General features: G+C 41.8%; 2 protein-coding genes across 2 annotated transcripts; both read left to right on the forward strand.

Moving 5' to 3' along the window:
• Window positions 1-236: 236 nt before the first annotated feature.
• On the forward strand, window positions 237-6621 carry LOC136706720 (F-box only protein 24-like). The gene is made up of 10 exons (XM_066680320.1): window positions 237-373; window positions 467-547; window positions 761-944; window positions 1064-1320; window positions 2235-2472; window positions 3437-3595; window positions 3938-4059; window positions 4255-4386; window positions 4742-4912; window positions 6278-6621. Exons 1-10 carry the CDS (start codon window positions 308-310, stop codon window positions 6539-6541), a joined length of 1674 nt encoding a protein of 557 aa, XP_066536417.1. The 5' UTR covers window positions 237-307; the 3' UTR covers window positions 6542-6621.
• A 7543-nt stretch (window positions 6622-14164) lies between these two features.
• Window positions 14165-21209, forward strand: LOC136706659 (F-box only protein 24-like). The gene is made up of 10 exons (XM_066680254.1): window positions 14165-14291; window positions 14385-14465; window positions 14679-14862; window positions 14982-15238; window positions 16303-16544; window positions 17497-17655; window positions 18422-18543; window positions 18739-18870; window positions 19224-19394; window positions 20871-21209. The coding sequence occupies exons 6-10, from the start codon at window positions 17517-17519 to the stop codon at window positions 21207-21209; spliced, it is 903 nt and encodes a 300-aa protein (XP_066536351.1). The 5' UTR covers window positions 14165-14291; window positions 14385-14465; window positions 14679-14862; window positions 14982-15238; window positions 16303-16544; window positions 17497-17516.
• The last annotated feature ends 3650 nt before the right edge of the window (window positions 21210-24859 follow it).

A 24859-nucleotide genomic window follows, 5' to 3' on the forward strand; every position in this document is an offset into this window, starting at 1 on the left:
AGGCATTATAATCCAGCTGTAGAGATCAACTTGCCTTTCATACATTTAATTTCATATGCAGTGACAGCCCTGTTATGAGTCTAAACACCCAAGTTTTATCTTAAAATGCTGACATCAACAAATTAGGACATTTACCAGACTCCCACTGAGCCTCAGTCGTGAGGTCATAATCACATGTCATCATAAAGTTATTAGAACTCTAGGACAGAGTTTCCTCAGTGATCCATGGACAGATGCTCTGACAGGCTGCACAGACACATCTCTGCTTTATAACTGGCAAATTTAATCTTAAAAAAGAAAAGAAACAATGAAGAGAAAACATAAACTACATCATGTCGAACAGCAGTGTAGGAATTTTACAGCACCACCTATTGTAAGTAACAGAAATAGAGTATACTCCACAAAGAAACATTAAAAATAATGTGATACATGTTTCAGCAAGTTAACATTTTTCAACAATTCATAGCTTAAAAAGAGGAGAACTGAGACTCCGCCTGACCTAAAAGAAACTCCAGCCATCTCAATCCTGTCATTGCCACCTGAAGTGGTAAGATATAAAAATGTCAATACAATCCCTATACTTTTTTCATAATGTAGCAAAATACAATTGGTTTAAATTTACAGAGTCGTTTACAGAAAAATCCAGTTTGCTTAGATCTTTGCCTTTCTTTACCTAAATCATTGTTGTGGGGACAAAATATGCTTACGGTCTATAGGTTTATTTATTTATTTTCGTGTGTGCATTTGTGTGTTTCTCCAGCTTGAGAACATCCTCTGTAGGCTCCCAGTCTCTGATGTGATTTCTTTGGGATCCACTTGCCATTATTTATACGAGACAAGCCTTAGTCGGCTGCTTTGGAAGAATCTGTACTTTCAGAATGTGACTAGTCCTGTTCCCAGCAACAATGATAAAACCAACTGGAGGAGGCTGACCATCCTAAAGAGTGGGTTTTATGGGATACAAGGGGCTTAGTGGTTAAACTGACAATTACAATACATTAAGTTTGAAAGATAACATTGACTATATTAATCATCTCAACTGTAATGTCTCTTCTACCTGTAGTGAGCCAGGGCCTTGTCCTACAGCGTCTTAACAGTGGTGTAAGATCCCACTGTAGGCAGAACCATCTGACAATAACCCAGACACTGAATACACCCATGGCATTGGGCTTCCGTAGGGTGATGCCCATTCTGAACTACACACTTCTCTGGGACTACAACGGCACCATCTTTGTCTTCCATACCCTGACAGGGAATTGGACATTCATGAGGCCCTTCGGCACTGACCACTGTTCTGTACTGTGCTATCATGCCAAACATGTAAGTAGTTCTATAAGAAGGTGTTTCCTTTTGTATTTAGACAGATAATACAAATAACATTCTCAAATAGTAACTAAAATTAATGCATTCCTAGGTATAAAATATGTAAATATTAATATTGTCTGTTTTTTTGTCCTAAACAAACAAACAATCAAACAAAAAGAAGCTTTGAGTCTGTGACCCTTTCTCTGATTATTTATTTATTTACAAAATGAAACTTGGCTATTACTAAAATGAAACAACATATATGGCTGGGAGGTAGTACAAACTAAAAAAGGTATAGCCTACTACTCACTTTAAAGAAAGTACATGTACCCAGAAAGTTTGGAATAATGGTTCTTTAAATGTATGGTTCTGTAAAATAATGAGCTATACATATTTTTCTTGTACTGTACATCCAAGCTAAGAACTATTTTGGAATCTTAATTTTCTTTCTCAAAGTCAGCTCAAGAAATTAATTAATTCATTCATTGTCTGTAAGCGCTTATCCAGTTCAGGGTTGCGGTGGGTCTGGAGCCTACCCAGAATCACTGGGCGCAAAGCAGGAACATACCCTGGAGGGGGCGCACGCACACCCACCCACACACACACCCCTACGGACACCTCTGAGTCCCCAGTCCTCCTACAAACATGTGTTTTTGGTTCGTGGGAGGAAACCAGAGCACTCGGAGGAAACACACGCGGATACAGGGAGAACACACCAAACTCCTCACAGACAGTCACCCGGAGCAGGACTTGAACCCACAACCTCTGGACCCACCGCGACCCTGAACTGGATAAGCTGTTACAGATAATGAATGAGTGAATGTAACATAGTCACTGTAGACAGCCATTGTCCAAACAAAGGGCAATGGCCCTTAAATGGTGTTCATGGTACCTACATGTAAGCTTGCTGTTTCTTCTCTCTGTTCTAGTTTGCCGTGGACCCCCGCAGTAATCCCATACACCGCAAGTTTATCTATGTGCTAGTGAGGCAGGAGATCTCAAGCAATCCCCCAGAGGGCACAGGACCCCAGACCTGCGATTATGTGGATGTGTACCAGTGGAACACCCATGAGAGGGTCTGTCGTTTGAGTTTTGACCCCTCTTTCAGCTTCACTCAAATTCGCCTAACAGGACTGGAGAATAAACGCACCATCCTGCTGCTAAATGGTCAGTTGCAGGTCATATGATGTACTGTAATGTTTATTTGACATTTCCCACTAAATTTACCAGCATGAACCTGCTTTGATGGACAATTGTACACAGCTGAAGTAAAATTACATCAATTTAAACACTGTAATGGGTAATTTAAAGCTGTATATCATCGCTATATATATAAATATAAAACTTAACCATGGAACAATGGAAGTCAATGTAAAAGTAATTTTGGAGCATTTCTATTGGTCCATTTATCATGAAATGATGAATGTGAGGGCAGCATGGTGGTGCAGCAGGTTGTGTCGCAGTCACACAGCTCCAGAAACCTGGAGGTTGTGGATTCGAGTCCTGCCCCGAGTGACTGACTGTGAGGGGTTTGGTGTGTTCTCCATGTGTCTGCGTGGGTTTCCTCCGGGTGCTCCTGTTTCCTCCCACGGTCCAAAAACAAACATTGGGAGGTGGATTGGCAACTCAAAAGTGTTCGTAGATGTGAGTGACTTGACTCTGTGTGTGTGTTGCCCTGTGAAGGATTGGCGCCCCCTCCAGGGTGTATTCCCGCCTTGCGCCCAGTGATTCAGGGTAGGTTCTAGACCCGCCGCAACCCTGAACTGGAAAAGTGGTTACAGATAATGACTGAACGAATGAATATGAGCTGATGAGCTCCTGGTCACATACGTAGGGGTATATCCAGATGTTGATTCAATCTAAAGATATTATTTTTGTGTGAGCTTTGGTACAGACATAAAAATGCCAGTGTGTTATGAGTATTTCCTTATGTTTGCATTTAGTGGCATTTAGCAAACTCTTGGCATTTATCTTATATTTCCTTTGGAGTGTTCATTTGTAGAGTGTGGTTGTGTTACAATCAGTTATTCACACTGCAATAAACGCATGATTAAATTGATTTGTACATTTTAATGCCCTACTTATCAGCTTGGTATACTGAGAGGCTTTATTTATTTATATTTTCCCTCAGATGATGGACAAGTATACTCCATGAGCCTGAATGAGAATGAGCTTAATATTTCTCGCAGCTATTCCACACAACTTGAGCTCAAAAGCATTAGCCAACAATTGCCAGACCATCCAATCAAACAGATCCATACCAGTCTAAACAGCATTTTGTATGTTACAGGTAAGGCCCTGTACTTCCTAACATTGCTTGAGTACCTGAAGGGAATGATTGTTATCAACATAACTGAGTAACTAGAATAACTAGCACTTCATGCTTAACTCCATGGAGGCTATTATGTACAATAGATTAAAATATAAGTAAATAATATTCTTTAACAAGATTATTGATGTCGTTAGGTTAAATATATGAAGCATAAATGTCTGTAAATTGCGTTTATAGTATATAAATATAGCCCACATTCTACCTTTTATATATTAAGTATGTACAGCAATGTAACAAAACCAGTGGTAGTTATGCATTGAAGCAATAAAAAGTCCTGTCTTTTTCCTGTTTGTCTTGTAGTTAATGGCTCAGTCTTCACTGAAGTGCATACCCGTACAGTCTTCCATAACATGTTTGGATCTTATGCAGGATATGACCAAAGTGATGTGCAAACCTTTTTTCCAGTCATGCTCACACATAAGGTATAACCCCTTCACATAAACCATAAAGCTGGTATTCCACTCATGACTTTTTAAGATGTTAATGACTAGAACAAATTTGCAGTGAATGCAGATCAGATCTCACTGACTGATATTACAACATTCTTATTGTATTACTAACATTCAAAATTGTATTTATTTTGTTAATCCTTGCATCATCTTACCTGTGTTCTGTAGGTAGTGAAATGCTCTCTGGGTTTGATGCACTTGTGTTTGCTGGATAACCATGGAAGGCTCTTCATGCAGGGCAGTAACCGTTATGGCCAGTTAGGCACTGGAGACAAAATCGATCGGGGCGAGCCCACTATGGTATTTTGTTCAGCTGTAATTTCTAGTTAATATAAACAAAAGATTTGCAGTTATATGGAGGTGTTTGGACACCTCGTGGATTTCCAGTGTAGCAATAAGTTAACATATGACCTAAAAAGGGGGAAAAAAAACTTTGTTAAAGCATTTATTTCTGCAAGTGTTAGTGCACAGTTTCTATTTGTACATAAAACATCATGTTTTTATACTGGCCTAATTCATATTTTTCCAATATGTTGAATTCAGTAATAAACAGAAGAGTGCTGTTTAAGAAACATATTGTACTTATTTCAATGAGATAATCAACCAACCATTTGATTTGACCAGGACATGAAGGCTCAGTGTCCCTCTGTCTTAGGTATTGGTATCCATGGCTCCAGTGGATGTGTGGTGTGGACTGAACCACACACTGGTCCTGATGGAGACTCAATCTGGAGATAAGCAAGTGCAGGGCTGTGGCTGTGGATCAAGAGGCAGATTACCTGGATGCCCGGAAGGCAGCCCTGTGTTTGTGACACTCAATATTGAAGTGAGTTCTCTTTATAAATTAGAGTTCACTGACCGATCACTTGATTAGGAATACCTACCCTGTATCTACACTCATTGTCCATTCTCTCAGCTCCACTAACCAGCACTTTGTAGCGCTACATCTACAGACTGCAGTCCACCTGTTTCTCTGCATACTTTCTTAACCTAATTTCACCCCCACAGGACCACCACAGAGCAGGGATGATTTGAGATTTAGATGCTTTTCAGTTTTGCAGTGACACTGATGTTGTTGTGGTGTGATGGTGTGTGTTGTGCTGGTATCAGTGGATCAGACACATCAGGGATGTTCTAGCTTTTAAAGCCTTCAGTGTCACTGCTGGACTAACAATTGTCCGCAAACCAAAAAATATCCAGCCAACAGCGTTTTGTGTCCACTGATGAAGGACTAGAGGAAAACCAACATAAACTGTGCAGACAAGCTACTGTCTGTGACCTTACAGGCACATGGTTGACCAACGAGGAAGGTGTGTCTAACAGAGTGGACAGTGAATGGTCACAGTCACAGTGTTTCAAAGCCCATACAAGGTAGCTGTTCTTAATCTCCAGTGATCGGGCCGTTTATATCTGCATGTTTCTCACAATTACCTTGGAGGAATTACACTTGCAATAATATTTAAGTATATATAATTATTATAATTCTGCTTGCAAAAACAAAAAAAGTTCTCCATGTGTCTGCGTGGGTTTCCTCCGGGTGATCAGGTTTCCTCCCACCGTCCGAAAACACACGTTGGTAGGTGGATTGGCGACTCAAATGTTTCCGTAGGTGTGTGTGTGTGAGGGTGTGTGTTTCCCTGTGAAGGACTGGCGCTCCCTCCAGAGGGTATTCCCGCCTTGCGCCCAATGAATCCAGGGAGGCTCTGGACCCACCATGACCCTGAACTGGATAAGCGCTTACAGATAATGAATGAATGGATTAAATCTGCATGATTTCTGTTTTTAAAGAAATATATGAACTTACCTTTCTCTGGTAAATAGAACTGCATACACAACATTAGTGCAACATTCAGAACCCGTGTGTAAATGTCAATAGGGACATTACTGAGAAAAAGAAATAATAAATAACAAAGGACCCTGACGTCAACATGTGTTTGGGATTGTTGTAAGAAGCAGACTTAGTTGTAAGATTTCTAAGACTGAACTTGTCAGGTTGGGAAACATACCATTTTTTAAGAGAAGCTGCAATAAAATGGAAAACAACAACAACAACAAAAAAAGATGTGTGTCATGTCTCTGACTGCTGCATGTGCTAAAAAGATTGAAATGCAACACAGACATAGTCACTTCAAAACATATACACCATTGGGCAATCAAGCATGGTTAACATATGTATCTTTCTCTTTTTCAGGCCCCACGCACTGCTACATCTCTTTGCTCCTCTAGAGAATGCCTTTACCTCATTTGTTCCCATGATGTTGATGAACCTCCTGCAATTCGCTACATTCCTCCTGGAGTGGAGGATGAAGATCATGAGAGACAACAGGAGGAAGAGATTCAGCAACTGCAAAGTTACCTTTGTCTATTGGAAAGATATGACAGCACCAAAATGCAGATTGCCACACTGCAGACTGCTATCAATCAGCACCTGACTGGCCTAAGTGGCCTTCCTTGACACAGCACTGACCATAGTCCTTCAAACCTCCACAACAGCGGCACAGCAGCTGTCAAATGAATAAATGAATGTAATTCACATTGGGCTAAAAATAGCCCAAAGCAAATGTGTATTTTGCCAATAATGTGACAAATGCACAAAATAAAAATGTTTTTGTGTTTTTTAACCATATGAAATGACAAATGTTTGAAATATGTAAAATAAAGTGAAATAAGTAAATCAATTACTTTGTTACTTTGTTAAATCAATTTGTTTTATTATAATTTATAAATTCTATAGTGAAGATAGAAATAGACTGGCCCGGACACTCAGCTTCTGCCTGATGATTGGATGATATGTCTGAGGCTGAATTCCTTTTTGATTGACAGTGAAATGAGCGAATCAGCTATCCTTTGGTGTAAAGTCCTTCTGTGGGAGCATTACATTTTCATTCTGTTCTGAGTTGAACCGTAGACTTTCTTAAACCTCTTAGCTGCATTTTCTTTGTTACAAACGACTAGCGACAAATCGAGCTTCTATTTCTGGTGGGTTTTTTGTAGCTGCTTGTGTTTGGAGACTGACATCTATCGCAGTTTCTGTCCAGCGGGTGTTGCTGAGCCCCTCCACCGTCAAAAAGCACTCACAGGCGGACATACTTCACATGGGCCAAGGCCGTTTAAGCAGCCTAGCTCTGCTGGCCATTGACACTAGTCAATGTCCCTGGAAAAGACGCCTTGTTGGTACGACAGGGTCACAGATCATTTTCTTGAAAAGGAACAGAGGGTAGAATTTATGTATAAATAAACCGACACATTTTAAGATGTAGGCCGAAATTGAGCTTCCCATCCTTGAAAGACCAGAATCCGCCACTAGAATGGATGTATCTACAGGTGTCTAAAAACCTGCATAGGACAGCCGCAAATTGCTGTTGCTCTTATATTGTTGTCTAGTCCCCGTGTGTGTGTGTGTTTGTTTTTGTGAATTGTCAGTACACTTGTCAGTACCAAAACCCATGTCCTAACATTTCTGACCCTACCACCATGTTCAGAATGTTCTAAAAGACATGTGCTGTGAATTTCAGGAAAGTGCTAATTTTTAACTCTAATGAGGGTCAAAGTGGGGTAAGGATGTCGAGATTTGGCTCAAAAGGGTGACCGCTCGCAGTGGCCACTTGAGGAACTGCAGCAAAAGTAACGCGCTCTTTGGAAGTGAGGTCAGCATAAAATGGCTTCCAGTGATCTTCAACTCGTGGCGCCTGGGGATATAAGTTGAAAATCCGAGCTTAATTGGCTCTCTGATTGGTTAGTGGAACCACACCTATTTTGGTTTGAGAGCTTCGCAACATAAAAACAGGTCCCATTGTTTCCCGGGAAACTGAGCAGTGGACATGCGATAAGCTTTTAAATGGTAAGTTAATGCATTTTTATTGCATAATTTTGAAGTTATGTAAAATACGTTTACAATTTAAAATTCATTTTTTTCTGATTTATTTAATACATTTGAAGTGGTTCTGTGGTTAAATAATCTATTTATTTATTTATTTGATTAATTAATTAATTAATATATACGTTTGTTGGACTTGTATGTTTAACCAGGCACATACCTAGATGTTTTAGAGTGCACAGGTTTTAAGCTGGGGGAGTAGAATTTTGTTAAGTCTGTTAATGCTGGTCTTTCAAGGAGGGGAAGCTCAATTTCGCCCTACATCATAAAATGTCTCGGTTTATTTATAGATAAATTCTACCCTCCGTTCCTTTTTAAGAAAATGCTTTTTGACCCTGTCGTACCAACAAGGCGTCTTTTCCAGGGAATTGACTAGTGTCCTCTCAGTGACCAGCAGAGCTAGGATGCTTAAACGGCCTTGGCCCATGTGAAATTTGTGCCTGTGCTGTTTATTTTTCTTCTGTTCACGTCTCTTCGAGGGATATGTCAGCCGACCGCCGTACATAGCCTGATAAACTAGAACTTAGGTACAAGCCTATACGCAGTATGAACCACCACAAACCTAACGGGTGAGTACCCTTCTCTAGTCTTCAGAAGCACAAGCCGCGGTACACAGAGGGCTACAGCACTAAACATCGACACGTTTTTCCTTCCTGCTCCTCAGTGCTCGGTACACCGAATCCACTGAGGCCACGCAGTATACGCCGGTAACGAACGGTTTTTGTGACGCAGTGGCTTTTCTTAGGCAATGCTATCTCAGATTAGCTGTATTCACTGCCCATCCATTTTGGAGCCCAACGATGGACACCGACTTTGTCCGTCGTGTCTGGGCCTGGACCATCTTCGCGAGGCACTTACGGACCCGTGCATTGACTGCGCGGTGATGCCTTTGGCCATACGCCGGGAACGCCTGGCGGAACTTGAGGCACGGAAAACGGATGCTCTACCTGCGGCCGCACCTAAAACACGAAGAGCCACGTCGGAAAAAGTTTATGGGGCTCTGTCTGACAGGATGGACACTGTTTTTTCCGAGCTGAACCAGCTGAAGAGCTTTGTTTTAGTTATGGGCAGCCAGAATCAGGGGCAGTCGGAAGAAGCCTCTGTGGATTCTCGGGGCTCTGGTTTGCTGCCTCCGGAGCCGGACATAGATATTCTTTCCACAGTTGCATTGGACGTAGGGTTCCCGACCATTCCACCTAGAGCTCCCCACTGCCGCCTCGCTCTTTCTCTTCGAGTGGAGCTAGAGAGGATGGAGAAACCCCTGCGGCGTCTTCACGCAGGTCTTCGGTGGAAAAGACATTGAAACTAGCCCTGGCCAGGCTGGGCCTAAATACCCCAGCGGCAGAATGCCTGCGCTCTAACGCTCTGTTTAAGCGCTTGGAGGCAGACGGACTTACAGTACCCCCATGTTAGGATTTTGTGGTGCAATTCTCTGCTGCCTTTCGTAGTGAGAGAGCATGCCCTCTGACAGATACAGCTCGCATGCTATCTTCCATGTCCGGGGCGGCTGACTATGGTTTAGCGAACATGCCGCCTATCGGCCCCCGTGTGGCCTCAACGGTGGTTTCACCAGATGAGGCTCTTCGTCAAGAGCCCCGCTGCCCCAGTGTGGAATGCAGACGCATGGACGAAATGGTTGTTAAACTGCATAATTCAGCGACGGGGCTGGATAGGCTGCTCAACACGCTATGCATACTGCTCAAAGCCCTTCAGAACCCTCCCGCTACTGCAGAGGACCCCACCGCTCCAGAAGAGTTACTGAATCTGGCTCTTTTAACAGCTGGCTATATGACCCATGTTACTGGACGGCTTGTGGCGATAAGTCTACATGCTCGTCATCAAGTGTGGCTGGCCCAGTCCTTGCTACCCGAGCCGTGCCATGCCACACTACAATTAGTACCCCTGGCTCCTGGTTATCTCTTTGGCCCTGCAGCCAAGAAAGCACTGGAGCGCTGCTCATCCCTCACAGAAGCACTTCATGGTGTGGGACAATCACAGAGATTTCGTCGCCCACCTCCAGTGCGGAGTCATGACCGGGGATGGTGGATTAGCACTCCAGCTCCCCAGGTGCGCCCAGGCGATTCCACAGTTCCTGTGCCGGCCCCTAGGCAGCATGCACGGCCCCCTTGATGACATGTACCCCACAGTAGTACCGCAGATTGTCGCTGACATGCCTCGGCCGGTGACTGGACCCCTCCTTGCTTTCCATCAAGCTTATTGGGACAAGATGGTCTCAGATCCATGGGTCCTTAGGACCATGTCGAGGGGTTACAGGCTGCAGTTTCGCCGCCGGCCACCCCTAAGTTCTCGCCCAGTGTTTACCAGAGTTCAAGACCCACACCGGGCAGCAAGGCTCTCCCAGGAAGTTTGAGTTCTCCTGGACAAGTGAGCCATAGTTAGTGGACCCTCAGGGTTGTTACTCTGTTTACTATGTGGTTCCCAAAAAGAATGGTGGGCTCAGACCCATTTTAGACCTATTTAAAGGTTCTACCGTTCCGAATGCTGTACACAGCGGTCACCCTTCGTATGATTGCAGACGCCTACTTTCATGTTCCCATTGCTCCGAAGCACAGGTGTTTCCTCTGGTTTGCCTTCAATCAGAAGGTGTACCAATTTTGTGTCTTACCATTCGGCCTCTCCCTGGCTCCCAGAGTTATCATAAGGTGCGTACGTGCCGCCCTGTTCCCACTTATGGCACAGGGGCTGAAAGTTCTGCCTTACCTTGACGATTGGCTCGTGTGCGCCCCGACAGAACAGCATGCACACATAGACACACTCCAGTTGCTGCAGCACACACAGGCATTGGAGTTCACTGTAAAGTGGGGCAAGTGCGTGCTCACTCCGACCCAATCCATCACCTTTCTGGGAATGGTACTGGACTCACGCCTTATGAGAGCATCCCTCCCTCATGTTCGTGCTCAAGCCATACTCTGCGCCTTGAAACTAGGACGCAAGGTCCGGTTTTTGGATCTCTTGCGGCTGCAGGGAATGCTTACCGCAGCCTCGCAGGTGGTGGCACTGGGGAGGCTCCATGTCCGACCCTTTCATATGTGGATCACCAGGTTAAGGCTGGACGCAGTGCATCACAGGCATTTTCTTGTCCACATTTCAGAAGAATGTGTTTCTGCCCTGAACATATGGACCCCGATCACCTTCCTCCAGTCAGGTGTCAAGCTGGGGTGCATCCCCTCCCGCAGTGAAGTGATTACCACGGACGCGTCCCCCACTGGCTGGGGGGCAGTATATCATCACAGGGCAGTTCAGGGACTCTGGTCCAACTGGCAGGCCCAGAGCCACACTGGTGAGTTTATATGATATTTTATATGAAAATATGGAACACTTTCTAAAAATGCAAAAAAAACAAAATCTGTAACTTGTTAATTAGATTTAAAGGACAGGGAAATGATTTTCATTAAATATTTTTTGTATAATTTATGTAATATTATTTCAACTAAACTATTTGTTAAATATATATAAAAAAATTTGGGATTGGAAATTTGATGTCTGCAACACACAGGGGACAGAACCAAGTTTACCACTGTTACATTTACTTTTAGTTATACTGTTTAATCATTTGGGAACTGAGGATATTAAACTAATAAAGTTTTGCAAGTGGAACGTTTGCCCATTCTGGTATGATACAAGACTTAAGCTGCTCAACGGACGCAAGGTCATGGTCACTGTTGCCTGATTCTCATTATCATGATTACCATAGGAGACAGATCTAGAACACAGGCAGGTTAAGCTCACGCTGTTGCAGCACATACCAAATGAGGCATGGCATCATGCTGCTGAAATAACCATAGACTTCCTGGAGAAATATCTCATCATTTATCTCTAAAAATAGTAATGTTCACATCCACATCAATAGAAGCTACTCACATATGCAAGTCATCCATGCACTAGTCACTGATGCCCTAGGAGAGGTGTAGGATTTTGCCCCTGTCGTTGATAAAATTTGGATGGTCCATTGTGTCAGTGACACAGAAAACATGATTAAATTGGATTTTTCATTAGGTACAGTAGATTTTGAAATATACTGTATATAACACTATATATCTTTACAATAATTCACTCACAAAGTCTGGCACAAAGTGGTGAGAACCAACACATCTTTGCTTAAAAACAGTGGAAGCTTTTGACCCAGTACAGATCTACTCTCTTGTTACCAGCTCACCTGCTTTTTATGAAATGCTTTAAGATTAAAATATATCTTGAGTGTCTATACATATTGTCCCTTTAAAATCTTGTCTCTGTGCCTGTGTTGAAAGCAGCCAATTCTTAAATTTTTTATATTTACAAAATAAAAAAAATTAAGTAATTAGAAACACGTCTAAACACGTCTTAAACATTCTAGACTTTAATACTTGAACACTGATTAAGACAATTTCTGTGTTCTCTTGCATGTCTGTTGTATTTACATTGTCCATTTTAAAGCAAATTATCCTATGAATCTCAGTGTACTTCAGGACCTGATGAGCATAATATACTCACCACTGGGGCACAGTTAAGCATGTTGAAGCATATTGACATGCAGCAAAATAGTAGTTTTGATAAAATATTACCATGTTTGGAATTCATGTGTTATATATTAAGCAATATCCGTATGTCCAGGCCTTAATTTATATTTGGGTGTGAGCGATGTTCAAGGTGATTCTGTTAGTCCTTATTGTTGTAATTTGTTTTCCATGAGCAATGAAGGTAAGCAGTATGAAATGTCTGTTGACTGGTCTTTGTCTCACACCTTGCAGGACAAAAACATTAACAAATCACCTGAAGGTCCGCATCTTTCGGTGATTTCTCATGAGCGGAGAGCAGAAATCATGGCAGCACAGGTAGAAATGGGTTGTCCATGCACTCTATTTGGACAGCTATTTATAAAGTAAGTTTAATATTAATATTAAATAACTGTCCTAATAATGATGCTCCAAGGCTTTTCTGGGGTAAAATGTTTTGACCTGAGGGAAATCTCAAATGTCCTGACATTGGACTGTACCAGAAATGGGGTGTGTGTTGTGTCCTAATTTTGCCTCTTGGAGTATATCACTTTGAAGAAATTATTGTTGATCCTTGTTTTAAATTATTGTCTTTTGATGTGACAAAATAATTTATTTGCTTATTTCAATATATTAGTACACATTAAATCTACTGAAACAGGTTGAAGTGCAAGATATTTCTATTGGACATGTATTTTAAACTATATGTTGATTACTGTATTTCTAAAGAACATAATTTAGAGTTTTGTCTGAATATTAACCTTTAGTGCTGGGCGATATGAGCGCAAATCAATGTCACGATTAATTGTACATTTTACCACAATTATGTGATAAATAGTTAATGAACAGTTATTACGTTTGTGTATTTTTGACCCTCATAGTTCAGTGACGAGGCTTGTACTGTAAATATGCTCCAGTATTAAAGCTGGGATATTTTTTCTAATGTTGCTTAGCGTTTACATTTGACTTAGTTTTTTATTCAGTGTCATCCTAATTACAGTCTAAACACAGCACATCCAAACCACAGACACCGTGTTTTTCTTTGGTACGAGCTATTTGGTCAACCTCTGCATTTAGTTTGCTTCCATGTGGCGGATATCAGCAGAGACACGTGACTACTGCTTGGTAGTGTGGTTTTAAAGGGACAGTCCATGAACACACAGTGGGGACATAACAGAATAAAAATGATAATAATCGATATAGACAAGATTAAGTTGATTAGAAATTCTGAATGCTGATTTTGATTAATTTCCAATTAATTGCCCAGCCCTATTAACATTTAACATAGGCCTAAACACTTGTTTGAATACTGTCACTGTTTATTAATATTACTGTTATTAAACAAACAGAGACTAAGAGTATGTGGGCAGAGCACTGTGATATTTCACAGCTGTAATTTTCCACATGTTTCAATTTTCTTGTTTTATTCACAATCAGCAGGCTGTTCAAATACTTTAGGAGGCATTATAATCCAGCTGTAGAGATCAACTTGCCTTTCATACATTTAATTTCATATGCAGTGACAGCCCTGTTATGAGTCTAAACACCCAAGTTTTATCATAAAATGCTGACATCAACAATTTAGGACATTTACCAGACTCCCACTGAGCCTCAGTCATGAGGTCATAATCACATGTCATCATAAAGTTATTAGAACTCTAGGACAGAGTTTCCTCAGTGATCCATGGACAGATGCTCTGACAGGCTGCACAGACACATCTCTGCTCTATAACTGGCAAATTTAATCTTAAAAAAGAAAAGAAACAATGAAGAGAAAACATAAACTACATCATGTCGAACAGCAGTGTAGGAATTTTACAGCACCACCTATTGTAAATAACAGAAATAGAGTATACTCCACAAAGAAACATTAAAAATAATGTGATACATGTTTCAGCAAGTAAACATTTTTCAACAATTCATAGCTTAAAAAGAGGAGAACTGAGACTCCGCCTGACCTAAAAGAAACTCCAGCCATCTCAATCCTGTCATTGCCACCTGAAGTGGTAAGATATAAAAATGTCAATAAAATCCCTATACTTTTTTCATAATGTAGCAAAATACACTTGGTTTAGATTTACATAGTTGTTTACAGAAAAATCCAGTTTGCTTAGATCTTTGCCTTTCTTTACCTAAATCATTGTTGTAGGGACAAAATATGCTTACGGTCTATAGGTTTATTTATTTATTTTCGTGTGTGCATTTGTGTGTTTCTCCAGCTTGAGAACATCCTCTGTAGGCTCCCAGTCTCTGATGTGATTTCTTTGGGATCCACTTGCCATTATTTATATGAGACAAGCCTTAGTCGGCTGCTTTGGAAGAATCTGTACTTTCAGAATGTGACTAGTCCTGTTCCCAGCAACAATGATAAAACCAACTGGAGGAGGCTGACCATCCTAAAGAGTAGGTTTTATGGAATACAAGGGGCTTAGTGGTTAAACTGACAATTACAATACATTAAGTTTGAAAGATAACGTTGACTATATTAATCATCTCAACTGTAATGTCTCTTCTACCTGTAGTGAGCCAGGGCCTTGTCCTACAGCGTCTTAACAGTGGTGTAAGATCCCACTGTAGGCAGAACCATCTGACAATAACCCAGATACTGAATACACCCATGGCATTGGGCTTCCGTAGGGTGATGCCCATTCTAAACTACACACTTCTCTGGGACTACAACGGCACCATCTTTGTCTTCCATACCCTGACAGGGAATTGGACATTCATGAGGCCCTTTGGCACTGACCACTGTTCTGTACTGTGCTATCATGCCAAAGATGTAAGTAGTGGAATAATGGTTCTTTAAACGTATGGTTCTGTAAAATAATGAGCTATACATATTTTTCTTGTACTGTACATCCAAGCTAAGAACTATTTTGGAATCTTAATTTTCTTTCTCAAAGGCAGCTCAAGAAATTAATGAATTCATTCAATGTCTGTAAGCGCTTATCCAGTTCAGGGTTGCGTTGGGTCTGGAGCCTACTCAGAATCACTGGGCGCAAAGCAGGAACATACCCTGGAGGGGGCGTGCACACCCACCCACACACACACCCCTACGGACACCTCTGAGTCCCCAGTCCTCCTACCAACATGTGTATTTGGTTTGTGGGAGGAAACCAGAGCACCCGGAGGAAACACGCGGATACAGGTAGAACATACCAAACTCCTCACAGACAGTCACCCGGAGCAGGGCTTGAACCCACAACCTCCAGGTCCCTGGAGCTGTGTGACTGCGACACTAGCTGCTGCACCACTGTGCTACCCCAGGATAATCATGACCTTTTTAAACTAACATAGATTTTAAGCATTCTGTGTAGTGCAATGATCCCACAATCCATTGAAATCTGCCCTAAGAATGATCAAATTCAATTGTAAATAATATAATTGTTACAAACTGTAACATAGTCAGGGGGCGGCACGGTGGCACAGCCACACAGCCCCAGGGACCTGGAGGTTGTGGGTTTGATTCCCGCTCTGAGTGACTGAGTGTGAGTTGGTGTGTTCTCCCCATGTCCACGTGGGTTTCCTCCGTTTCCTACCACAGTCCAAAAACACATGTTGGTAGGTGAATTGGTGACTCAAAAGTGTCCGTAGGTGTGAGTGTGTGAGTGAATGTGCGAGAGTGTGTGTCACCCTATGAATACACCCTCCAGGGTATATTCCTGCATTGCGCCAGGTAGGCTCTGGACCCACCGCGACCCTGAACTGGATAAGCTGTTACAGAAAATGAATGAATGTAACATAGTCACTGTAGACAGCCATAGTCCAAACAAAGGGCAATGGCCCTTAAATGGTGTTCATGGTACCTACATGTAAGCTTGCTGTTTCTTCTCTCTGTTCTAGTTTGCCGTGGACCCCCGCAGTAATCCTATACACCGCAAGTTTATCTATGTGCTAGTGAGGCAGGAGATCTCAAGCAATCCCCCAGAGGGCACAGGACCTCAGACATGTGATTATATGGATGTGTACCATTGGAACACCCATGAGAGGGTCCGTCGTTTCAGTTTTGACCCCTCTCTCAGCTTCACTCAAATCCGCCTAACTGGACTGGAGAATAAACGCCATCCTGCTGCTGTCAGTTGCAGGTCATATGATGTACTGTAATGTTTATTTGACATTTCCCACTAAATTTACCAGCATGAACCTGCTTTGATGGACAACTGTACACAGCTGAAGTAAAATTACATCAATTTAAACACTGTAATGGGTAATTTAAAGCTGTATATCATCGCTATATATATAAATATAAAACTTAACCATGGAACAATGGAAGTCAATGTAAAAGTAATTTTGGAGCATTTCTATTGGTCCATTTATCATGAAATGATGAATGTGAGGGCAGCACGGTGGTTTAGCAGGTTGTGTCGCAGTCACACAGCTCCAGGGACCTGGAGGTTGTGGATTCGAGTCCTGCCCCGGGTGACTGACTGTGAGGAGTTTGGTGTGTTCTCCATGTGTCTGCGTGGGTTTCCTCCGGGTGCTCCGGTTTCCTCCCATGGTCCAAAAACACACTTTGGGAGGTGGATTGGCAACTCAAAAGTGTTCGTAGGTGTGAGTGACTGTGACTGTGTGTGTGTTGCCCTGTGAAGGACTGTCGCCCCCTCCAGGGTGTATTCCCGCCTTGCGCCCAGTGATTCAGGGTAGGTTCTGGACCCACTGCGACCCTGAACTGGAAAAGTGGTTACAGATAATGACCAAATGAATGAATGTGAGCTGATGAGCTCCTGGTCACATACTTAGGGGTATATCCAGATGTTGATTCAATCTAAATATATTATTTTTGTGTGAGCTTTGGTACAGACATAAAAATGCCAGTGTGTTATGAGTATTTCCTTATGTTTGCATTCAGTGGCATTTAGCAAACTCTTGGCATTTATCTAATATTTCCTTTGGAGTGTTCATTTGTAGAGTGTGGTAGTGTTACAATCAGTTATTCACACTGCAATAAACGCATGATTACATTTATTTGAACATTTTAATGCCCTACTTATCAGCTTGGTATACTGAGATGCTTTATTTATTTATTTTTTCTCTCAGATGATGGACAAGTATACTCCATGAGCCTGAATGAGAATGAGCTTCATACTTATCGCAACTATTCCATACAACTTAAGCTCAAAAGCATTAGCCAACAATTATCAGACCATCCAATCAAACAGATCCATACCAGTCTCAACAGCATTCTGTATGTTACAGGTAAGGCCCTGTCTTTCCTAACATTGCTTGAGTACCTGAAGGGAATGATTGTTATCAACATAACTGAGTAACTAGAATAACTAGCACTTCATGCTTGAACCCACTATCTACTTTACAATAAAGATGAATACACTTATAATACAGCAAGGCCTAGTGATAACCAATGAAAGATAAAATATAATAAGTAAATAAAGATCTTAATATAATACATGAGATATACAACTTGTCAATGGAAATAATGAAAACACATGAAAACAAAACAAAAAAAAAAACAGCATCTAAGACAGTTATGTACAATAATGAACTAAAGCAATTGTATGCCAAGCAAATTTAATCAAAAAGGAAATCAAATGTTTTGATGAGCCATCTTTAGGTGGAATAAGGTCATTAAGCAACACCCTAAATACAATTTATAAAAACATTATCTTCCTTTTTCTCTTTGATTCCCTTTTTTTCGTCTTTATAAACACTACTACATTTGAATTTACACCACATTCTGGAGACTATTATGTATGATGGATTAAAATATAAGTATATTACTAGTTATAGTGTATGGAAAATAGCAATGTTCTTTAACAATATTATTGATGATGCTAGGTTAAATATATGAAGCATAAATGTCTGTAAATTACATTTATAATATATAAATATACCCCATATTCTACCTTTTATATATTAAGTATGTACAGCAATGTAACAAAATCAGTGGTAGTTATGCATTGAAGCAATAAAAACAAATCCTGTCTTTTTCCTGTTTGTCTTGTAGTTAATGGCTCAGTCTTCACTGAAGTGCATACCCGTACAGTCTTCCATAACATGTTTGGATCTTATGCAGAATATGACCAAAGTGATGTGCAAACCTTTTTTCCAGTCATGCTCACACATAAGGTATAACCCCTTCACATAAACCATAAAGCTGGTATTCCACTCGGGACTTTTTAAGATGTTAATGACTAGAACAAATTTGCAGTGAATGCAGATCAGATCTCACTGACTGATATTACAACATTCTTATTGTATTACTAACATTCAAAATTGTATTTATTTGGTTAATCCTTGCATCATCTTACCTGTGTTCTGTAGGTGGTGAAATGCTCTCTGGGTTTGATGCACTTGTGTTTGCTGGATAACCATGGAAGGCTCTTCATGCAGGGCAGTAACCGTTATGGCCAGTTAGGCACTGGAGACAAAATCGATCGGGGCGAGCCCACTATGGTATTTTGTTCAGCTGTAATTTCTAGTTAATATAAACAAAAGATTTGCAGTTATATGGAAGTGTTTGGACACCTCGTGGATTTCCAATGTAGCAATAAGTTAACATATGACCTAAAAAGGAGAAAAAAACTTTGTTAAAGCATTTATTTCTGCAAGTGTTAGTGCACAGTTTCTATTTGTACATAAAACATCATGTTTTTATACTGGCCTAATTCATATTTTTCCGATATGTTGAATTCAGTAATAAAGAGAAGAGTGCTGTTTAAGAAACATATTGTACTTATTTCAATGAGATGATCAACCAACCATTTGATTTGACCAGGACATGAAGGCTCAGTGTCCCTCTGTCTTAGGTATTGGTATCCATGGCTCCAGTGGATGTATGGTGTGGACTGAACCACACACTGGTCCTGATGGAGACTCAATCTGGAGATAAGCAAGTGCAGAGTTGTGGCTGTGGATCAAGAGGCAGATTACCTGGATGCCCGGAAGGCAGCCCTGTGTTTGTGAAACTCAATATTGAAGTGAGTTCTCTTTAAAAATTAGAGTTCACTGACCGATCACTTGATTAGGAATACCTACCCTGTATCTACACTCATTGTCCACTCTCTCCATTCTCTCAGCTCCACTAACCAGCACTTTGTAGCGCTACATCTACAGACTGCAGTCCACTTGTTTCTCTGCATACTTTCTTAACCTCATTTCACCCCCACAGGACCACCACAGAGCAGGGATGACTTGAGTTTTAGATGCTTTTCAGTTTTGCAGTGACACTGATGTTGTGGTGGTGTGATGGTGTGCATTGTGTTGGTATCAGTGGATCAGACACAGCAGGGATGTTCTAGCTTTTAAAGCCTTCAGTGTCACTGCTGGACTAACAATTGTCCGCAAACCAAAAAATATCCAGCCAACAGCGTTTTGTGTCCACTGATGAAGGTCTAGAGGACGACCAACATAAACTGTGCAGACAAGCTACTGTCTCTGACTTTACAGGCACATGGTTGACCAACGAGGAAGGTGTGTCTAACAGAGTGGACAGTGAATGGTCACAGTCACAGTGTTTCAAAGCCCATACAAGGTAGCTGTTCTTAATCCAGTGATCGGTCCGTTTATATCTACATGTTTCTCACAATTACCTTGGAGGAATTACACTTGCAATAACATTTAAGTATATATAATTATTATAATTCTGTTTGCAAAAATAATTTTGCTTTCTATTTATGTATATCATGGATTAAATCTGGGTGGCATGGTGGGCAGCAGGTTGTGGGTTAGAGTCCCGCTCCGGGTGACTGTCTGTGAGGAGTTTGGTGTGTTCTCCCCGTGTCTGTGTGGGTTTCCTCCGGGTGCTCAGGTTTCCTCCCACAGTCCAAAAACACACGTTGGTAGGTGGATTGGCGACTCAAAAGTGTCCGTAGGTGTGAGTGTGTGAGGGTGTGTGTTTCCCTGTGAAGGACTGGTGCTCCCTCCAGGGGGTATTCTCGCCTTGCGCCCAATGAATCCAGGGAGGCTCTGGACCCACCGTGACCCTGAACTTGATAAGCGCTTACAGATAATGAATGAATGGATTAAATCTGCATGATTTTTGTTTTTAAAGAAATATATGAACTTACCTTTCCCTGCTAAATAGAACTGTATACACCACATTAGTGCAAAATTCAGAACCCGTGTGTAAATGTCAATAGGGACATTACTGAGAAAAATAAATAACAAATAACAAAGGACCCTGACCTCAACATGTGTTTGGGATTGTTGTAAGAAGCAGACTTAGTGATAAGATTTCTAAGACTGAACTTGTCAGGTTGGGAAAAATACCATTTTTAAGAGAAGCTGCAATAAAAAGGTAAACAACAACAACAACAAAGAAAGATGTGTGGCACTGTCTCTGACTGCTGCATGTGCTAAAAAGATTGAAATGCAACACAGACATAGTCACTTCAAAGCATATACACCATTGGGTAATCAAGCATGGTTAACATATGTATCTTTCTCTTTTTCAGACCCCACGCACTGCTACATCTCTTTGCTCCTCTAGAGAATGCCTTTACCTCATTTGTTCCCATGATGTTGATGAACCTCCTGCAATTCGCTACATTCCTCCTGGAGTGGAGGATGAAGATCATGAGAGACAACAGGAGGAAGAGATTCAGCAACTGCAAAGTTACCTTTGTCTATTGGAAAGATATGACAGCACCAAAATGCAGATTGCCACACTGCAGACTGCTATCAATCAGCACCTGACTGGCCTAAGTGGTCTCCATAGGGCCTTCCTTGACACAGCACTGACCATAGTCCTTCAAACCTCCACAACAGCGGCACAGCAGCTGTCAAATGAATAAATGAATGTAATTCACATTGGGCTAAAAATAGCCCGAAGAAAATGTGTATTTTGCCAATAATGTGACAAATGCACAAAATAAAAATGCCTTGCATCATTCAAGTGTGCTAATGAATAGAAACTCATCCTTATAAAGCTAGCTAATGTTTGTCTTCCGACTTTTGGTTATAATGAAATAGATAAATCTGAGAAAGTTTATTGCACGAAACAGCTGTATGAATTTATGTTTTAGGGTGTACTAACCCCGAACATCTGTGACTAGGTAAAGGAATTTTACATATGATTAAATTGGCTGACATCCCCTTTAATCTGGGTTATTTGCTAACGTTAAAAGACATGCGTTTAACGCTATAGTGTGTTTTCTGTTCGATCTGTAGTCCTACTGCCTAACTTTCATGTTTGGTTCATAACATCTTCGTCCTGTGCGGTTTGTCAACATCACGCGCTGCATTTGAAATAAAACACGTGTTTATTTACGCACGAATTCTGAGCGGACCGGTGAACAACACTGTTTTATTTTAATTTATGAATTCTATAGTGGAGATAGAAAAAGGGCAAAATTTTGCAAATCAATAAAGAAACAAGAATAAAACATAAGTACCAAATTCCTAGATGAGCTCGAGCTGAAGAGGTTTTTCTTTTTTTTACCAGCACTGGATTTTGCCAGATTCTGCACACTTTAATGCACAATTGATGTTCAAACAAAACGTGGCTTGTCCAAATGATATTTTATATTTTATATTTATTGCTAAATATTCAGCAAATAAGTAGAACCTGTGCACAATGAACAAGGAAGCTAGACCACATTATTTGGCTAAACCGAGAAATCCTGCTTTATGGAATGGACGTATCCACAGGTGTCTAAAAACCTGCATAGGACAGCCGCAAATTGCTGTTGCTCGTATATTTTTGTGTAGTTCCCATGTGTGTGTGTGTGTTTGTTTTTGTGAATTGTCAGTACACTTGTCAGAAGAATACACACCAATGTTGTCAGGACACATGGTATTGTCAGGACCAAAACCCATGTCCTAACTTTTCTGACCCTACCATCATGTTCAGAATGCTTTGAAAGACATGTGTTGTGAATTTCAGGAAAGTACTAATTTTTAACTCTAATGAGGGTCAAAGTGGAGTAAGGGTGTCGAGATTTGGCTCAAAAGGGTGCACGCTCGCAGTGGCCAGTTGAGGAACTGCAGCAAAAGCCGCACACTCTTTAGAAGTGACGTCAGCATAAAATGGCTTCCAGTGATCTTCAACTCATGATCCCTGCGGATATGAGTTGAAAATCAGAGCTTAATTGGCTCTCTGATTGGTTAGTGGAACCACACCTATTTTGGTTTGAGAGCTTCGCAACATAAAAACAGGTCCCATTTTTCCAGGGAAACTGAGCAGTGGACATGCGATAAGCTTTTAAATGGTAAGTTAATGCATTTTTATTGCATAATTTTGAAGTTATGTAAAATAAGTTTACAACTTAAAATTTATTTATTTATGATTTATTTAATGCATTTGAAGTGGTTCTGTGGTTAAACAATCTATTTATTTATTTATTTATTTGATCAATTAATTAATTAATTAATTAATATATAGGTTTGTTGGACTTGTATGTTTAACCAGGCACATACCTAGACGTTTTAGAGTGCACAGGTTTTAAGCTGGGGGGCGCGTGCAGCACGGACAGAGTGGAAAAGTTTAATCACAGTTATAAAGAGAGTTATGTGAGGGGTGCAGGGCTCTGTCATATATAAATGTGACAGATAAATATATAAATGTCATTAATAAATGGTAGGACAACCGTTTTTGGTCAAATTTCAAATGTACATCTAGTCTTGTCTTTAATATATTTTGCCATTTACAGCCATGTTTTCCCTGTTTCTTAACCCTAGCTCTGCAGCATATTTACTGTCTGTTATATTATACAAAGTACTTATTTATTGCATGTATTAAGTATGCAGTGTACAGTTTGTGTAAAATTACAATGAGCATACTGAGTGTACAGTACAATTATAGATGTCAAACCCTTGCTGTGGTCATGTTTCATATCTCCTGACCGCCAGGGCGGTGCCAAAAGTGGATGTATCTCTGCCGTGCCACGGACAACCGAGAGCGTATGCCAACAAAGTCACTCACGTGACACAGCGTGAGAATCGCACGCAGTATATAACTTTTTGGATCACGCTGTACTGCCTCCTTCTCTTCTCGCCTTGGAAGCCGATTGAGTGCAGCTCAATTTGAGCTTCAGAATTTTTCCCTACCTCTAGATCTGTTTATTTTTCTTCTGTTCACGTCTCTTTGAGGGATACATCAGCCGACCGCTGTACATAGCCTGATACACCACTGATTACCATTCGGCATCTCCCTGTTCCCACTTATGGCACAGGGACTGAAAGTTCTGCCTTACCTCGGCGATTGGCTCGTGTGCGCCCCAACAGAACAGTGTGCACACACAGACACAATCCAGTTGCTGCAGCACACACAGGCACTGGGGTTCACTGTAAATTGGGGCAAGAGAGTGCTCACTCCGACCCAAACCATCACCTTTCTGGGAATGGTACTGGACTCACGCCTTATGAGAGCGTCCCTCCCTCGTGTTCGTGCTCGAGCCATACTCTGCGCCATCCGCCGCTTGAAACTAGGACACAAGGTCCGGTTTTTGGATCTCTTGCGGCTGCAGGGAATGCCTACCGCAGCCTCGCAGGTGGTGGCACTGGGGAGGCTCCATGTCCGACCCTTTCATATGTGGATCACCAGGTTAAGGCTGGACGCAGTGCATCACAGGCATTTTCTTGTCCACATTTCAGGAGAATGTGTTTCTGCCCTGAACATATGGACCTCGATCACCTTCCTCCAGTCAGGTGTCAAGCAGGGGTGCATCCCCTCCCGCAGGGAAGTGATTACCACGGACGGGTCCCCCACTGGCTGGGGTGCAGTATATCATCACAGGGCAGTTCAGGGACTCTGGTCCAACTGGCAGGCCCAGAGCCACATCAACGCGCTGTAGCTGTGGGCAATATGGCTTGCCCTGAGACATTTTCTTCCCATGCTCCAAAGGAGGCATGTCTTGGTACGCTCGGACAACATGTCAGCAGTGTATTATGTGAATCACTTTGGCGGAAAGAGATCCTGCAAGCTTCTGAGGATTGCACAGGGTCTGTGGACATGGGCTTACCCAAGATTCCTGTCTCTCAGAGCGGCACACGTGGCTGGCTCCTCCAACAACGTTGCGGACACCCTCTCCCGCTACACCATACACCCAGGACGGTGGAGACTGCATCCCGAGGTGATTCAGTCATTGTGGAAGTTGTTCGGGATAGCTCAGGTGGATCTCTTCGCCTCACGGGACACCACGCATTACCCCCTGTGGTTTTCGGAAGAGTCGCAAGACAGCTCACTGGGCGAGGATGCCCTAGCCCACGACTGGCCGAGGGCACTACTCTACGCTTTTCCTCCCTTTCCACTACTTCCAGCTCTCTTGAACAGAGTACGCTGGGAAAATCATTGGGTCCTCTTGGTGGCACCTCGATGGCCATACCAGCCATGGTTTCCTCTTCTGCTTTCCCTGGTTCAAGGTACACCAAGGGAGCTACCGAGTCATACAGTTCTGCTCTCACAACTGAGAGGACAGGTGTGGTACCCCCAGCTGGAACGGCT

This window comes from Hoplias malabaricus, chromosome 9 (assembly GCF_029633855.1).
Source record: "Hoplias malabaricus isolate fHopMal1 chromosome 9, fHopMal1.hap1, whole genome shotgun sequence".
In the NCBI taxonomy this organism is placed as follows: domain Eukaryota; kingdom Metazoa; phylum Chordata; class Actinopteri; order Characiformes; family Erythrinidae; genus Hoplias; species Hoplias malabaricus.